The 19361-nt window shown below is 41.5% G+C and overlaps 1 protein-coding gene across 1 annotated transcript; it reads left to right on the forward strand.

The window, feature by feature from the left end:
• The first annotated feature begins 11473 nt into the window (after positions 1 to 11473).
• Positions 11474 to 17073, forward strand: msantd2 (Myb/SANT DNA binding domain containing 2). The gene is made up of 4 exons (XM_011611038.2): positions 11474 to 11940; positions 13687 to 13942; positions 14017 to 14080; positions 14322 to 17073. The coding sequence occupies exons 1-4, from the start codon at positions 11476 to 11478 to the stop codon at positions 15190 to 15192; spliced, it is 1656 nt and encodes a 551-aa protein (XP_011609340.2). The 5' UTR covers positions 11474 to 11475; the 3' UTR covers positions 15193 to 17073.
• The last annotated feature ends 2288 nt before the right edge of the window (positions 17074 to 19361 follow it).

Below are 19361 nucleotides of genomic sequence, written 5' to 3' on the forward strand. Positions count from 1 at the left end.
TTACTGCGGAGGCCAGAAGGATGTTTCCCCTGAGCAAAATGGTTCCTGGCTCCCTCTGGAGCACTGTGTCCAATCACGCCGCTCACAAACTGTCTCTCCAGGAGACCCTGCCTACCATTCCCTCATTTCCTTCAATTGCCTCAGAACTTCAAAGGCAACTTCACAGCGTGCGGACCGCCTGCTGACCTGCTAAACCAAGAATAACCACGCCTCGGTCAAAGTAAGAAGCATCCCTGTGTCTCCTCTATATCTGCTTTTCACGTGGACAGTTTTACCCCAGCATGTTAACAGCCATTGACGCAGTCAATATGCTTCAGTTTGGGGATTATCCTGTCTCCAGAGGCCGAGAAGAGGAAGCAAAACAAAAGCACGAGCCGCACCCCAAAGCCTGATTTTCTAAGCCCTGAGTAAACTCTGGATAATTGTCCAACAAAAGCACAATTAGTCATGACCTCATGGATATTAAGTAGGAAAAGATGGACCTGTCATTTATCCTTTCAGATATTTGCATCTCATGAATTTTCCTGCACACTATTTCATATTGTCTGACTTCCATTTTCAAGTGATTTTATTTTCAGATTAATGCAGATAAATGCAAAGCATTGTTTAAATATGCATTTTTGGAGATCTTCCTGCCTTCTTAAATAGAAGGTGGTAATTTTTCGAGACCCCCCAGACTATGTCTGGCTCCTGAGGTCAAACCATTTCCTAGACCTTCTCAACAACTGAACCAGACAACCAGGTTGGGGATGAAATGAGGTTTGCATCCTCCCCATCAAGCGCAGACCGTCCAAACCGAGCTCATTCCAATCAGAGCTGTTGAGAAAGAACACTACACTGAAGTGGTCTGCATCATATTGATTGGAGCCAGAGACAGGTGAATTATTTGTCTTGAAATCATGAGGAGACTCAAACTTCAGAGCTTGATTGCTTTCCCACAGGCACCCATCTTCTCGTGTTCCAGGAGAAAATCAATGGCCACTGCCGCTCACTCAAAATAAGCTCTAACCAGGATTCATCTGCGCAAAAGGTGCAGTATTCACTAAATCTGGCTTTAATAACATGTCGTCTTATGCTTCTTTAATGGCTGCATTTGGCATTTATTGGATAACACTGACACTTTCCAGTTGTGTGAAATGTTTTCAGTTCGAAAGTTTTACAGTATCAACAATTATTTTTCTAATTAGTCATGCTAAACAGCAAAATAAATACATGGTTGCAAAATTGCAGCTCTCCCCTTCAACAATCATTGGCCTGCTAAAACCACTTCAATGATCATTTTGGGTTTTGCTCATAAAAGATGCATAATATTTCCATCTGTATAAAACCCAAACAGTTAAATCTACAGCTAATTTGTTCATATGGTTGATTGATATATAATATAAACAACTTTGTACTGAAAGCTTGGATCCACTTGGATCAATTGGGCGTTTCAACTATTAGACTGATAAATATGCAAAATGTCTAAAACATCATCCTTAATACTTTATTTATCGATAGTTCAAAGTGAAAAATTACACCTTTACTACTTACTTTCAAAAAGGACAAGTCGGTCATTTATTCCAATATAACTGGACAACAATAAATAAATCTATGTGGGGGGTGTTTAAGCACCAGTGCCACCAATATGCCTTTCATCAATTGAGCTAAAACAGATTTGACAGTGGTGACAAACATTAATGCAAAGTTTTTGTGAGTGTAATGATCTAATTTAGGGTGGCGAATCAACCATATGGGCGCAAGGGATATTAAGCTGTGAGGACTCTTATTATATGTATAAAGTGTGTGTTCTGCCTATAATGCCCCGAAGGCTACTAAAACAACTGCATCATGCACCAGTGGACTTCCCCATCTAAGTGCCAGCATGGAACGGCCAGTTGGGCCCTCCTCCACCCCCCCGATCAGAGGTTGATGAGCCAGGCACTGTAACAGGTAGACTGCCCAGGTGCTGAGACCTCCTCCTACCTCACTAAGCTAATGCACCTCGGCTTGGCAAAGCTGAGCTTAATTAGCCAAGGGGGTTGACCAAAATGCACCATGGTGAGAGTGCTGTCATAGCATGAAAGAATATAGAGGAGGGGGATCGAGTTTTTTTTTTTTTTTTAAGTGTGTGTTGGATGGGGGTCTACAAATTATGGATTGCAACCATCTGGAGCTGAAGGAGGGGTGTGGACGGTGAAATGATATGCCTGACGGAAGACTTTAACAAAGATGTGGCGAGAGAGGGGCGTGCCCAGATCACATGCTGAATTATTGCTAGCATGACAGGGCTATTGTGTGAGGTGATGGGTTGGTTATTCACAGCTGGGGCAGACCAAATTGTTCTTTTATATTCTTTTATTCTGCTTTATTGAAGCCAGAGGGGTTTTGGAAATGATTAACAGACCTCACAACAAGACAGCGCCATTGTCCTGCCTTCCCTCTCAATTAAGTCCATCCATTTGTTTACATCACAGTCTCTGTCATGCAAATGTCCGAGCTGGTTAACTGCCATCACTGGTCTTCCTCCACAGTAACTACCAATTTAACATGACCAACAAAGTTCTTTGGGATTTCCGAAGCTCTCACCACAAGCATTGCTTCCGCCTCAATGTCTCCAGCTGTATGTCAGCCAGTCAGTCAGCCAACCTCCAGCAGCTCTGCCTCCTAGTTATGCTTTTCCCATCTGGTGTCCATTTTGCAGCTCACCTCTCCAAGCCTCTAGGGGGTGGGAGGCCAAAGCCAGCTTAACAAACCCTCTCAATGGGCACCAGTCCCTCCTGCCTCTCTATAAACACAACGAGATGGAGTTTTCATAGCAATTAGGCCAGCGAGCTGAGTGGCTCTTTTCCAGGCACCCGCTGGCCTTCCCCAGCCAAAGCTACCAAGCTCACACGTCGTTCGCATGATGCCATTAGTGCGACCGGCCTGCTGGCAGTGACTAATTACTGGCCTCTCAGGAAACGACCGTGGATCTGATCGTTAGAGGCTCCGAGATCACAGACTGTCTGTTTAGTGGAAGCGTTAGGGACGCAGCAGATTTTAGGTTTATAAGTTTCAGACACCATCATTACAAGTTTGTGCTACCGACCTTTATTGTGGTTTGCTTGTAGTAAATGGGTTAAACAGATCCATCCATCCAGCTAAAAAGGCAGTTGTGCCTGAATCTGCCCACATGTATTTTCCCTGTCAAGTATGTACTTTAACATGATGCAAATTTTAGGTTGTTTTTTTTTTTAAGGTACTTTAAAAGTGTTTTTTGGTGTTCACACTCGGTGAGTATGTAAGTTTATCAGGACAACCTGAACAGAGTTTGGTTGCTGCAGCAGCTGTTGGGCTGAAATACCTACAAGCAATAAATAAATAAAATTAAATACAATTAAAACCTTTGCAGGGTGTAAGGATGAGAACTTGGCTGAAGAATTCCACAGCTTCTTCAGTGTCTGCTTTGAGCATGGGATCTAAAGTACCCCTCATCACTCCACACATTCGTCTCATTAAATCACTAAAGCATTTGAGTGACATCATTATGATGGTCTTGTAGAGATTTGATGCTCGATCAACCACACTGCATACAGATGCACTACAGCAGATCTGTACAGCATCACAATATGAACCCACAGCTGAGCTTTAATCTACAAAAGGAAGATGATTAATGACTCACGAATAAAAGAAGGGCTTGTTCATTCGCCTTGTGTATTTGGCATTCATTTGGTGAACAGACGCAAGTAAAATTTTGGGAAGAACCCAGGAATCGTCTGCCGCCTTCAATCAGCTGCTGGAGGCTGCAGCATTCCCACATTCCTCATCGAATCTTTACTTATCAGCAATGCTCCTGAAGAACTTACTGAACGCTCTGGTTAAACTGGTGTGCTCAGTGGGAAAAAGAAGAGCTTGTGTTTGTCCATTCAGCTTCACCATACTAAGCTGTGAGCATTACTGTTCATTGGACGGGGCAGGCCTTTAATTAGGCAGGCATCTCTGGGGAGCCATTACTATAGGGGAATCTTGCCCCTCTTTATTAGCCAATTTTAATATTGACTGAGGAATACATGCGCAGAGTGGGGCAATTTGGCTTCCTCAGATGGAACACCAGCTCCTGTGAATATGCATGCTGAGATAGAGGTTGTTGAGGAGTTGGGGGTTACCAGGAGGCGTGACAAGGTTGATGGACGACGGTTGTTGGGCATCAGCTGGTAAAAGAACAAAAGGTTTGCGAGTTCCATCGGACTTAATAAAGTGTGGAAATGTAGGCCCAAACAAAAGGCAGATGCAAAGAATCCTCTACTTTCTCCGAAAAGAGCTCCTCTTGATGAGCTAACGCTGTTCCAAAATTGCCATTTAAAGTTTAAAAACACGTTCTCATTGTGAATATTAGGGAAAAAAATCATGGCTCACAATAAAGGACCCGCCTGCAGAACTAAAGTTATTCCTGTCAAAGTCGTGCTGTTCTGTAATAGCTGAATGCATCAAGGTTGAGAAGGAGAGAATATCTCCTCACCTCTTTAGTTTTCATCCCTTCCCTTCATTGAAAATCACACATTTGCCTCTTGGTGGGGCCATTTTCAAATGCCTATTATTGTTCCCAGACTGCTCATCTCATCAAGTGACGTCAAATCAAGAGTCACATCACAGCGAAGGATTAATTAGCAGCTGCACTGCATACATTTGAGTTAGTTCATTTTGAAATAGAGATTAGAGAAAACAGGGAAAGATGTTGTCAAGGTGCAACCTCGGCTCATATTTGGCTGCTAATGTGGCATCAGCGGCATATCAAGCCTTTCAAAATGTAATTATAGCAGGGGATTATGTCCCGGTACTTCACACTAGGATAAACCCAAATTAGCCACAGTGTGTGTCTAAGTGTAGGATTGTTGATGTATGTAGAAGTGGAAGAGGCTGTTATGGGCAGCTGATCCCCCACTGCCTCCGTTTCATCACGCATCAAGTTTTCAGACATGTGCATACAGAACATGGTGTGAAGGAGAGATGCAATCTGTCCTTTACTGGTAAGACTTAGTCATGGTGAAGCTGGTAGAGCAACAATTGATTAAATTGTTTTTAAAAATGCATACAAAATCAATTCCTGGTTTTGCTTTTGACTGTAATTCACCACAAATTTTATGGACATCTCTAATATATAAAATCTCTATATAAAGTCCTTCGACCAAATTTAGTATCTACTTCTGCCTTTAATGACTGTTTAGAACTGCTTTGTCAGGTTCTCTGTGTTGTAATATTGTCATAGCAGAAAATTAACAAATCTTTAAAATCAATTCAACTTAATTCTTTTTAATAAATGATTTGCTCAGTTGAGCAATAAATAATCATGTTACCATTATGTCAGGTGTGTTGCAGATATTCTTCATTATTTATCAATGGGCTTATAATGGTTTCATCAATACATCACAATAGAGATGTACAAATATTGATAATAGATCTGACAACAGAACAAATATCATTATTGTCACTTGGTGTATTTAGGTGCATTCATTTTGTAGTTTTATTGGAGTTTTCTTTAGAATAACAGGCAATTCTGACCTGCCAAAGATTGATTTTGATAATGTTTTAAACTGAAAAATAGGCTATTCAAACACACTTAAAATACTGAAATCACTGTGTTAATATTCAATCTTGATTGTTTGATTTTCTACTGATTTTTCACAAATCTTCCTGGCAAAAGAGCATATGTGAAGCATGTCTGGTTGGGGCCCCGAACATCGCACCAGGAGAAAGAACAAAACCCTAAATCTACGAAGGATTATACAGAGAGTGTCTGAGGTGCCACATTAGGCAGTGAACATCACAGGAAATGACAGCTAATTTTGTTTTTAATGGTCATTTCTGTCAGCCTTTCCAAAATCCAAACTTTAAGGGAGAGCAGAGCTTCATATGCATAAAGAAAAAAGAAAAAAAAGGCAGAGCTGGGTCACATGTGCGGCTGTGATGGAGGGGCTTTAGTGCTGCATGATAATCAAAGCACAGAATATAGAGGGAGGGGGGCAAGGACCCTCTGCACCCAGGGTCTTTTAATTAGGCTCACAGCAGGATGTTTGAGCACGACGTGTGAGCACGCACGCACGCACGGACGCCATCACGCAGGCACACGCTCACACTCACACACACACTTTCTGTTTCATTATTCCACACATGTGTCATTTCCGTGTCTTGTCGGGGGTGTCTGTCAGGTTTTGTTCTCAGGTAATCCTACTACGGCAGGAGCTTTTTGTCTCGCAAAGGGATTATAGGTGACATGTTTGTTCATAGCCTCAATTTATGACCTCTAACTTAGCAGGGTCTTTAAAACACAGAGAGACAAAGAAAAGCAGCTAATTGGTATATTGGCTCTTTCTGTAATAAGTAGATGTGAGTTTTTTGCTTAATAAAGTATTTTTTTCTTAAAAATCCATAGTCCCATCTAAAGCTAATAGCTAATTTTCATTTTGTATTAAAGCAAATTTGCAGTACTGTCAGATTTTTTTGATGGATAGGCTTTATTATTTCTGTTCATTAAATGTATCGACAGGATCAATTTTTACTTTTGAAAAAAGTGAAGCGCAGCTAACCATCTGCCAGATTTCCCGCATCTACTGACATTTAGTTAAGTGACCTCTAACCTCACAAGAAATGTTGTGACACCCAAAGTCACCCAGAACATCAAGGGGGGAAAAAAAATCAATCAGAGGAGCGTGCAATATAAATTTTACCTATGGACAACAGTTCGGTGCATTGAAACAGTGGTAGAGTGAGGCAGAGACTATTGGACATGAAGGTCAAAGTCATGTGTTCTTACATTCTGATTAAAGAGGATTTCAGACCAGAATCCTTTAACAGACTCTTTCAAGGTCATGTCTTATTCGACTTCTATATACATGTATGTGTTTGTGTGTGGATGTGTGTGTGCGCGCGTACACACACATATTTTGTCCTTAAGTGTCACTCCCATTTTTCACCAGCCTCATCCCATCCTCACCCAGCACCTATTCATCCTTCCTGGATTTAAACTTTCATCAAGTCAAACATGCAGCATAAGGAAACATAATAGATGAATTAGATTACAGAAACTAATGTGGTTCATGGAAGTTTGTAATGTTGTCCTTTTATCCACGGGAGCAGTCGACAGTCAGCCGCTGTGGTGGGCTGCTCAGGTCGGCCTCAGAGACTAATGGGCTATTGAGCTGGGGACAGACTGCAGGTCAAGAGGCTCAGGTGGTTCAGCTGCCCCACACCTGAGAGCTACGCATGGAGATACGGGTGGATGATGCAAGCACTCCATCATGCAGCGGCGCAATTATCAATCACTGTGTCCATCACTTCATGAATGAACTGACAGTCTCTGAGGGCGCTGGAGATGACCATTACCACCCCATCATTCTTTAGTCTCCTTTGTCCTCACTCAGATCTCATATAGGCTAGTGGGAACCTAGATGGACATGCAATTAAAACATAGATAGATAGATAGATAGATAGATAGATAGATAGATAGATAGATAGATAGATAGATAGATAGATAGATAGATAGATAGATAGATAGATAGATAGATAGATAGATAGATAGATAGATAGATAGATAGATAGATAGATAGATAGATCGATAGATAGATTTGATCATTTTAAACCACGTTAGTCACATTTGGGCCTTGATCATCCAAGGCAAGTTCTCATCATCTTTGGAGAAAATCTGCTCCGTCATTCTCCGTCAGTGGTCCTGAACTTGAATTCCCTCACTTTTCCTTCCTCATGGGTGAGTCTTGACCCTGACCCCCCGGTTCTACCTGCATGTTTTGTTTGGAGCAGCTGGAGATCAGATGTTTGTGGTCATTACACCATCCCTCATTAGGGACTCTCATCTCAGCAAGCTAACCTAATGAGACAGTGTTTAATGTCCACTGTCCCTCTTCAACCTCTTATGAGAAGGTGTGTGTGTTAGAGCGCGTCTGGCCAAATTACCCCAGTGTTTCGTTTGGATGTGGCACCTGGGCCCCCTGGTTGCTCGGGGGAGGTTAGCTCAGCGCAGTGGAATCCACTGGGGGAAGGCAGCCGGGCCCAGCTGGAGGAACTTAAAGAGCTAAATGCTGATTGGAGCAAGGGCTTCGATCAAAGAGGCATTTGAGTTTGGACATCAAGAGAACCCATGTGGGACTCATGGAGGTTCTTTTGTTTGAGGACAGTTTATTTGTTGTGAAGTTTTATGATAGAATGTCAGAAATTGCAAAGATGTCAATGAACTAAACAACCAAATTAAACACCTGATAAAACGACGCGGATAAATGAAACATGCTGATGCTTCTTGAATGACCAAAAATGTCTGTATGTCAGTGACTGTTGTCATTCATCTTAAATTAGGTCTTCCTTGTGGGTTCTGTGAGCCTTCAGCTCTGACTGACCGGGTTGGAATCCCTGATATTTATCCACTGTGCTGGTTTATCGACCACTATTTTTAGTTGACATCTGAATAATCTGGGGGGGGGGGGGTTTAGTTCCAGCTCAGACGCTCTCACGGACCATTTTTGTCCCAGTCCAAAAACATGCAGACAGTCAATCGGAGACTTTGGCCTGGGGAGTGTTCCCTGGAGAACGCTAGGATAGACTCCACCAACTCTCATCAGGAAGAGGAGACAGTTCGGAGAAAATTTACAGAGGAACTTTCAATATTTTAACATTATTGTGAAACCCTCTGAATACTAGAAATGACTGATTTGTTTTAATTAGATGTAAGTTACAACATAGTAAATGCTGGAAATAGTATTCTTGGTGACAAACTTGGATTTTGATGCCAGAATTGACAGAAAATAAGACAGAGGTAAATTAAATGAGATAATAAATTAGATAAATGGAGAATAATGTTTATCCTTCTGATGAGAGTTAAAGTTCATTTTAACATCAGTTAATGCTTAATCTGGTTTGGGATCAAATAAAACTGGGATCACTTCTGCAGTTCAACTCTTGTTGTGACTCTTCATCCTCACAGCAGATGCTGCTGACACATTTCATAAATTTATAATCTTCCTTAAAAATGATACGTGGTAAATTAACTGCAAAATCTGCATGAAGATTTAATGAGATCATTTTCCTCACATCATGTTGGCTTAATAATTAATAGATTTCTTAAAATTATAACTAGAGGTCGATAAGAAATAAGCAAACACCCTCCATGATGTGCAGTATTTAAAACTCTCAAAATAAATATAAAACAATGTTCTATCAAGGAGGCAATTTAACATCAGTCCTCTATTGTCTTGGATGTCCCTGCACAAAGTGGAATTTTCGTTTGGTATATCTGGATTCTTGGTCACTGCAGACAGACGGTATCAGACTTTGATCTCCAAATACCTCACCAGAAACACAGATGAATGTTTGGTGGTCACATATGAGACTTCCAACAGCTTGCTATCAGCATCATCGTCATCTGAGGTGGAAAATAATGCTGTAAACACCACCCTAAACTATTTTTATGGAAATTTCTGTCTTTTCAGCCAACAAGATGCAGCAGTTCTTTGCCAGGAACTCTAAAAAAAATGAGAAGGAGTTTTTCCAGTAAGGAGTGAGCTGAATTTGTTATGACATGGAAACTTCCAAAGTGCAAAAAAAAAAACACATGGAAAAGGACAACCTGTTCAACTTGTTGCTGTACATTTCACGCTGTGCATTAAGCCCAAGATGACCCCTCAGAAGGCGCAGACTGCTGCTTCTATGGACACAATATAGAGAAAACAGAACTGGTAGGACTATAGTTTGGATTGTCGGGACCACAAGGTTCACCAGAACATATAAGAAGAACAAATGTAGAAATAAATCTCACATGGGGGAAAATACTCGCCTGAAGAAGAGTTTCCACTGGGCCAGAACATTATACCTACAATAAAATCCAAATCAGCCAATGCTGGACATTTATATTTCTCAGTGTGTTGGTCAATATGAGGGAGAGCAGAGGATGGTGGGTGTGGTAATGACTGAAGGGGAGGACTGTCAGGAAGTGGTGTGTGCTCGCCGTGGGTGGGCGCTGAAGATGAACCTTGATGCTGCGTACCACAGCGTGTGCACGTGAGACCGAGACGGTGTCAGCAAAGTGCCTGCTATGCATGATCATCAATAAAGACCTCGACAGGAGGAGAACGCGTCCAGCGTGTCTCTTCTCCCTGCTGCTGGAAGCAGTTTGTTCTGGGCCTGACTTCAGCTCTAGAGGCCAATAAATCGTCGCTGTGCTCCTTGACAACACGTCTGGGGGTGAGAAATGGTGTTAACACTGTGATGTAATATAAGAATAAATTAAATACACTGAATCATATCACAGTACTACTACTACTATTACTACGGATAACAACAACAATAATAATAATAATAATAATAATAATAATAATAACAATGATAATATAATATAAAAACAGTGTTTAAGTTATGCACACCAGCTATCATGTTAAATCACTGATTAGGTGTGTTTACTTGAATATTAACAGGCAACTTGGACAATTAGAAAGGCTGCAGTATTGTACTCTGGATTTCAATCAAGAAGAATATTTATATTTTAATTGAACCTATTATGTGCAGAAGAGTTCAACAGTACTTGTTTTTCAGTCTTTATCTTGCGATGAGCAGAAAATGTTTTTTTGGGGAGTGAAATTTGCAAGCAAAAAAGACATTACTAGTTTTATTTTCAGTATTTAGCACAAAATGTGATGACCATAAAACCTATAGATATGGTCAAATATCATATCCAACAGCTTTGTTCATACGGCCATCAGCAGGATCTCTCTGTGACCAGTCCTGAATAATGATGTTCTCAGCAGCAGCACCTAAGAAAGCCCATTAAACACATGGTGGAGTGGATTTTATTGGAGAATTAAACAGAAACATTGATGAACTGTAGTGAAGAGGTGTGTTATTATAGCAGTCATCTGGAATGTTGATACACTGGAAGATATTTCAGGTTTCTCCCAATTTAAAAAGACATTTTAAAAATCAATTAAAACAAATGAACTGCTGACTGCTATTGCCCGCCTGTGTCTAGTCTAAAACGGAATAGAAAGTCCTGTCATTTTCTAAAATCATCCACAGATGTTTTGAGGATTAACCCAGACTCCTTTGAGGACTCTACCAAATGCAGGTATCAACTAGTGACAGCAGGTGGCGTAGTTTACCAGGATTTACCTTATAATACAATCATTTTTAAAAATCAAGTTTCAAGTTTCTATCTATCTATCTATCTATCTATCTATCTATCTATCTATCTATCTATCTATCTATCTATCTATCTATCTATCTATCTATAGGTGATAGAACCTGTCCTAGTGATTGTCAAATACAGTTTAGTTATATCATTGTTGTACTAACGATGAACAGATGCCAATCAGCACGACTGCAATGCTTTAGTTAGTTAGTTAGTTGGTTGGTTAGTTGGTTGGTTGGTTAGTTAGTTGGTTAGTCAGTAACGGGTAACCTTAACTCCACCTCCGTCACGATCCACCCCGTGTTTTCCTCACGTCGCTGTGGCGTCACATGCACGTTCCTCCCCTTAGCAACAGAGGCAACATGGCGGCGTCCAGCCCTGCCGAGGGTTCTCCGGAGATCTCGACACAACTGAAGACACCAAAGACCGAGGTCCCGTCGCCTGAGTCTGAGGACCTCAGTGACAGTAACCAGAACCATTCCGAAGCCTCCACACCCAACCGCTTCTCACCTCTGAATGTGGGCTCTGGGCCGACGAGCCGGACGGTGGTCCCTTCTTCCTCGAACAGCTTCACCGCTTGCCGTGGGATGTCATGGACCCCATCCGAGACGAACGCTCTCATCGCTGTCTGGGGGAACGAGAGGCTCAACGAGGCGAGGATGCAACAGCTGGAGGTGGCCGGTACCGTGTTCTCTGGAAAGGCCCCCGGACCTGCCATGTACGAGCGGGTCTCCAGAGCCCTGGCAGAGCTGGGCTACGAGAGGACTCCGTCCCAGTGCAGAGAGAGGATGAAGGTAAATCCGAATCATGGTCATCCTCCAGCGACCCACAGTTCTCTACAGGTTATTTTAGCTTCAGTCAGAGTTGTATCTGCAGGTGTCATGTAGATGAGAACATGCATGATGGCGGAATGCATGTCAATAGCGACACAGTAAGATCTCTACTGTTTGTAAGAGTCATTACAAACCCTCTACAGAAGCATTAAATCTCACATCATGCACACATAAACTATGTGAGACCTACTTCCATCCTAAGTCTGGGCTGCCAGTAATTCAACAGTACATGCAGAATCATGAGGTCCATCATATTTTAATGTTGACAGATGGTTTATAACGAGTTTTATAACGGTGTTTGAAATGACAAAACCAGCCAGCTATCATATGGCCCATACATTGCTCTTTACTATATGTATATTTGTTGAAAATGAGGAACTGTAAAGTACAGAAATCTTTCACTCACAAAAGTGGCTTGATGCTGAAAGCATTTGGGAAATTTAGCAAGAATTTTTCTGCACGCATCTCACATTAGGCCTTTGTTATATTATTATACAACAACTGTTCAGAAAAGCTTTTGAATTCATACGTGCTTTGAACTCTCACTGGGCAGTCTTTTACATCTGAATAAAAGTTATTTTCCAGCAAAAAAGGGAGTATTTGCCTCTTCCAAACAATAGCAATGCATCCCATTTTCATTACAAACTCAAATAAGCTAAAAAAATGCTTGAAGATGTAGCTTTTCTATATTACTGACCTAACATTTAGGCGTCTAACTGCGTCGTGTCTGTGTTGCATGGAGTTCTTCCACCTGTGAACAGGGATTGCAGCCCAGCCCATCTACAACTACATTCCACAATTCCTCTTGTTTTGTCTTTGAAACCACATTTTTGATATTTCCCCACATGGTTTCTATGTTCTGTTTCTATGGCTGGGCTGGCCCCTCTGTAACAGTAATCCTCTTGGTCTGGCACCAAGATGCTGCTTCCTCACTGAAGGGTCTGGGGAATTGTCTTGTTCGAACGTTTTGTCTTTGGAATAATGCAACCTGACCCCTTCAAGCATTTGCGTGTATTCAAATCGATCCATGACCTTGGTATGTGAAAACAGGCCCAGCACAACAGCCCCAGATCATCATGATCCACGGTCTTCACAGTGTGGCTTGAATTCTGGGTTTGAGGGTCATCTGATAAACTGCCTGAAGTTTTGTGATCTTGTCAAACTGTAACCGGCCCAAAAACTTTCATTTCTCCCATAATAAGTTTTTACAGGAGCTTCTGACTGATAGCTTATCTTCACGGGGCTTTTCTAGCTGTTACAGTAGTAAGAGGACACTTTAGACCTTCTTTAATCACTCTAGAGCAGATCGTTGCCTCAGTCTTTGCTATTATTTGGGCTGTTCAATCCATTTCCATTTTCTGATGCAACTTTCTGGTTTAAGATGCCATGTGGACGCACTTCAGATTATTTTAACTAAGTAGCTTGAACCCCTCACCGCTAACTTTGAACAAGAAAGCACCTGATTTATTCACTTTTCTCTAAAATGATGTAAAAAATGATGGTTTCTTTTCATCTTTTCTTGTTTTAGAAAAAGATGCGCAACGCTCCTGATGTATGTGTGTGTGTGTGGATTCTACAGAATTAAGAATTTTGAGCTTTATTTACTTTTTTATTCACACTGCTCTTATTTTGAGCACAACTGTAATCTGTCTGTCTGTCTGTCTGTCTGTCTGTCTGTCTGTCCGTCCGGTGTGTTATGTCATACAGACGCTGCGTCGTTGCTACAGCCGAGTGAAAGAACATGGCATTGGCAAAAGGAAGAGCAGCTACACCATCGAGCAGCTGGAGAAGGTGTTTGGACAGGGGGGCTGGGACTCCCAGAGCTGTGCTCCGGTGCTCATCAACAGCAGCGGGCTGTACCAGGAGATGGAGTCTGACAGCAGCACACTGGAGGACTTTTCCCAGGAGGACTGGTGCAACCAGGTCCTGGACTCAGCCTTCCAGGAAGGGGACATGGAGACTGGTGAGTGGCACCGTTCATCAAAGGTACATCACATCAGCGGTGACTTTAAAACTGACACTTTAGTTTACTCGCAGAAGAACTCATGGTCCTGAAGAACCAGGCACTGCAGGTCCAGACTGAACTGTCAGAACAGAGCCAGTAAGTCATGCACCTCACACATCGTCAGGCAAACGTCGGTGTGGTGGCATCACTGGACACATCTGTCTTATTTCACATTGCTACACCCGATCCAAAACCAGCCACGTAACTTAGATAAACTTGATTTTTTTTAATGAATTCAAAATGAAGTCCGAATCGGTGGAGCGTTCTTGTACACAGGAATACAACAATGCAAAGAAAATGTGGAAGGATGTCACATTCTTCGTCCGTTTTTGCTCAGGAAACGAGACATGATGCAGACCGTGATCCACATCCTGGAGTCAGTGCAGCTGAAATGGGAGCACTTCCAGACATGGACAGAGTTCTCACGGCTGCACCTCTCGAACAAACTCGCCATCTTCGGTGTGGGCTACAACACCCGGTGGCGCGATGACGTGCGCTACCACTACGCTGAAATCAGCTCACAGGTGCCGCTGGGGAAGAGACTGCGTGAATACTTTAACCCCGAGAAGCCCGAGGGCCGTGTCATTATGACCAAAGTGCAGAAGATGAACTGGAAGAACGTCTACTACAAATTCCTCGACATCACCATCAGTGAGGCACGTTGCCTGGAACTTCACATGGAGGTGGATTGGATCTATGTAGCTCAGTCCAAACCAGCAGGCTGTGGTGCGGGAACTTCACATTACCTCCTGCCGACAGACATCCCCAAGACTTATGGACTGTACGCCATTGGCTACGAGGATCTGACACCCTGTAATGACACCAACCTGACCTCAGATCTTACACTCGAGGACCACAGCCCACCCCCGCCAGAAAACGGGGCTCAACCGGATGAAGGCTGCAGGCCCGGGGTGAAAATCACGTACTGTTACCTGGGTGTGGCCGAGCACAGAACTATCCAGCAGTGCCTGTTCCAGCACTTCCAGGGTCCTGGAAAACACCACATTCACGGAGAAGCCTCTGGTGTGACACGGTTACTGCAGGAGAACAGCCGCCTTGACGGGGGCCAAAGCCCGTCTCAACGCGTCGCCATTTACATCAAGTTCATCGAGGTGGAGCTGGACTTTCTGTCAGCGGGCTCCCTGGTGGAGTGTCTGGAAACGGCCGTCGGATATTCCCTCAAATACAACAACAAACACGCGTCGTAACTGTGGCTTCGAGGCTTGAGGCTGAAGAGAGAACTGTTGGGTTTTCCATCAACAGTTTTGGTGTTCTCAGTGTTTTACAGCTGGTTCATCACAAAGTCTCTACATGACATGGTAGATTCTGTAGTTTCAGACCGTTGTGCACTATAAAGGTCCCTGCTACTGTTTACTGCGCATCAATACTCCTTTAAATCAGTTGGTTTTGGGTTTGTGTGATTGGGAGGAGGTTCCACCCAGAACTAACAGCTGGTGCGCAACCAGTATTTCCTTAGGTTAAAGAGGTTTTTACTGGAATTGTTTTGGTTCAAAGAACCATTTCAACATGATATTTAATTAAATTCTTTACACCTTCTGATAGAGCTGAGAGAGAAATGTCTGAAACTGTTCTCAGGAAGATGTTCTTGGATTGTATTGACATCAGTTACGCTGATAATATGTGTTGATCCTCAGAAAACTCAATATTTAAGGCACCATATTAAATATAACTTTAGCAACTCTCATGTATACATTTTACATAAAACTATTACGTCGTAATAAAGTTCTGAATGGAGATCCTGCAGCTGAAAGATGTCAGAACATGCGGAAGATGTGTAAAGTGGAAACTGCTAGGAAGGTTTGGGACGAGATTCAGCAAGAAAACGGTCCATAAATGATCCTCTATAGAAGTCCTGATACCGCTACTCTAATTTAAGGTAAACACCAATCCAACGTCATAGGAAAGATTTCAAAAACGGGTCAAAACACATTTCAGTTGACTTCCTGTCTGATGAATCAATGCCGGATGTCGTTGTTAGTTGCAGGTGAGTATCAAACAAATGTGAGAGTATTGATATTTATGGGTATTTTGAGCGCTCTGCTGTCTACCTCAGTGGGATGTGTCAAACAGCAGTGAGAGAGCAGAATGTATATTTATTAAGTATTTTATGTATCTGCTTTTGTTTTGTGGGTCTTACAGCCGCAGCTGCTTCTGTGCACATTAGAGGGAAACTCAAAGAGCGACTGCAGCTTGGGTGATGTCGAATGTTCATGTCTATTTTGATAGTCTTTTTACAACCAGCCAATCTTTATCTGCCCCCAAACTTTTAGTCATTATTCAGCCTTTAAATTCACTATTGGGTGATTCTCAGAATTTCATTTGGTCTCATCACTGTTACAAACTCTCTTTTTTTTCAGCTGCAATTACAGGAGTAGCTGTCAAATCTGGTTGTTGTAGCACAGTTGCATGAAACGAGATCCATGTCAGGCACCAACCACGACTGCACGAAGAGGGACACATTCCTCGTTGGGAATACGTCTCTTTTCCGGGTCACGCTGCAGAGATGACCTGCTGACAAGTCAGTGAAAAGGCCATTGGAGAAGGCACCATGGGAAAGCTCATGCGTTAGCTATGTCAGTGGTATCTGCCCAAGTGTGCTCTGCCGTGCACAGTGTTCTTGCTCGTGATCATGAAGTTACTGTTGTTTTACCTCTGTGTGTTTCTGTGCCAAAAAGAGGAGCTTGTGATAGTGGAGCAATCTGTAACTGATGGTGGTTGCACAGGCGACTCACACCTCCATCAGAATGCTTGTGTAGATAATGCATATCTGCACCGCTGGCGTGACATTATTACGTTACAGCTGTATTTTTGAGCTTATGTGCAATGTTGCAAAACAAAGGACTGGACTAGAATCCTCACAGACTCAAATTGGATAAGTTATAGCAAGAAATATTTAAGTGTTTTGAGCAATTCTAGCTTTTACTCATCATGTTGATATTTTTGGGTTTACACTATATACAGATATTTTACATGTTGACGCCATCTCTTGTATGTTGATTGATCGAAGGTCTTGTATGTTTACATGTTATAGATAATAAACAGACAATGGCTAATGTGTGTCACACTGAAAACGACTGAATGTATTTGAATTTGAGCTGATTTAAACAGGGACTCCTGTGGCGTAACAGTATTAATACTAATGTTAAGCATTATTATCAGTGCTGATATCAGTCACCAGGAGAGGGAATGTCCTGCATTCAGGTTTTTTTTCTTTAATACAATTTAATAAACGTGAGGAAATCAAAGATATTCTCAATGCATTAATATGATTGCATACATGAAACTCGACTGAGATGGTGGCAGTAATAAATGCTTCACATCATCCCCAAGATCTGTGTCGGATATAAAGTTTCAAGCCTTGTAGAGATTTATTTATGAACATCTTGTAAAACTTTTCCATGGAATTCTTCATTTCATGTTTTACATTAAAGCGCTCCTTAAAGGTGTAATTTCCTCGTGTGCCAGGTGGGGGCGACAGAGGGCCAAAGCTAACATTCCAAAAGAACTCGTGCGTTTTACTGAGGCACGTGCGGAGACAATGCTGCCGACCTTTTAAAAACTGACCTTTGGAAATATAATAACTTTTTTTTCTTTTTCCCTGAAAAGGAAGTCTGAACAAATGTGAGACATTAAGATTGAAAACAAGAGCATATATAGCAACAACTGATAACTGAATTTGCTCTATTTCTGGCATAGAGAAATCACTGAGACACAATGTGATATTGTTTGGAATACTGTCTCACTTTATGAATTTATTATATTACACTTTGTCTTCTAAGTTATTTAAATTCTAGGTGATACAGATGAATGCTTCAAAGAAACAAAAAAGGTGACGTATACATAATAAAAACATTAATCTTGTACAAAAGCATTTCTCATGTATATTTGATAAGCCTGTTTGCCTTTGTTCATATTCACATGTGAAACATTTTCATTCATGGAATTAATTTTTCACATATGAATTCATCAATTTTAAACCTTCAGTCAGTGCTGAAATGTAGGTACTAGCCTGAGACTTGAAGATGGGTGCTTGGAAACCTTTTCTCCATTAAATTAGGAAGAAAATTAAGAAACAAAGAAATGAAGACAAATCATTTAAATGGACCACTTAACCAGAAAAGGCTCAGTTTTAATGGAAACAGGCTGGGCCGGTAGGTAGTGTCTGTTTAATCCAATTCCTCTTGAACTTGGATTATAATAAATGTGTCAGATAAACCAGTGGTGTATGAGGTGATAATCTGATCATAAAGACGTGCATTCTTCTATTCTCTGGGAAATAATTGTATTAAATAACAAATCCCAAAGATGTGGTATTGACACATGAAACAATGCAGTTGAAATAATTAATTCATTGTAATTCCAGTGTTGCCCACTGGAATTTAAAAGATAATGTCATTGGAGGCACTGTGCAAATTTGTGTCTTTTTAATTTTATGCTTCATTATAATAGTGTTAATTGTTTCCCAGGTTAATCTACAAGAGAGATGTGATATTTTACTGTGGCAATGATGTCATCAAACCACTGTTTTAAAGAAATAGGTGGCCAATCTCAGTGAAATTACATTAATCTGTACAAGCAGCATTAATTCCAACTCCATGTGAATATTGATGGCTAGTGTGTTATTTGAACTGTGGACTCAAGGTCTGATCACACTGGCTGAAGAAACGACTTTTAAATGAATAAATTATTGATCAGATTACTGACAAAATAGCACAGAACAAGACCTACATATAAATTACAGCTGCACCAGTCTTGGCTGCATATGGTTCATGGACAGATGTTTTAAAAAGGAATAGCTTTTATATTCTCTTTGTAAGTCCAGATCATCTTAAAATGACGGTTAGATCCTGACAGAAAAGGTTAAAGTCCACCTGTAGATGAAGGACAAAGCAGGGCCAAAGTAGAGCCAGATATTTTGAGAAGGATGTGGAATTAAAGTGAAACCATTTTATAAGCACGTAGGGATTATTTTATCAAGAGGAATATTTTAAAATATTTAATGTATTACTTTTATGTGTTAGTGCTGGTCACATAATCCTGTGCTGTGGGGTTAGACGGATAAGAAATAAAATAAGACACATTATTACCATCTGTTCATCTGCTCAGACTAAAACAAACAGAATTGATTCTCCTGAGGTTTGCACTGAATGCTGCAGGTTTCTTCAGGAACTCCAACGGCACAGACATCCTGAACCCTGTTACTTTGGATTTCATCTGCAGTATAACCCTTGCTCACCTCTCATAATTGAGCAATCCTCCTGCATTAGTCTCAGCCTTGTTGCTGAGGCAACAGGGCGACCTCAGAAAATGAAATAAAGGGGTCTGAGCGCATCAGGTCAGTCTATGTTATTTCCAT

Source organism: Takifugu rubripes, chromosome 15, assembly GCF_901000725.2.
Source record: "Takifugu rubripes chromosome 15, fTakRub1.2, whole genome shotgun sequence".
Classification (NCBI taxonomy): domain Eukaryota; kingdom Metazoa; phylum Chordata; class Actinopteri; order Tetraodontiformes; family Tetraodontidae; genus Takifugu; species Takifugu rubripes.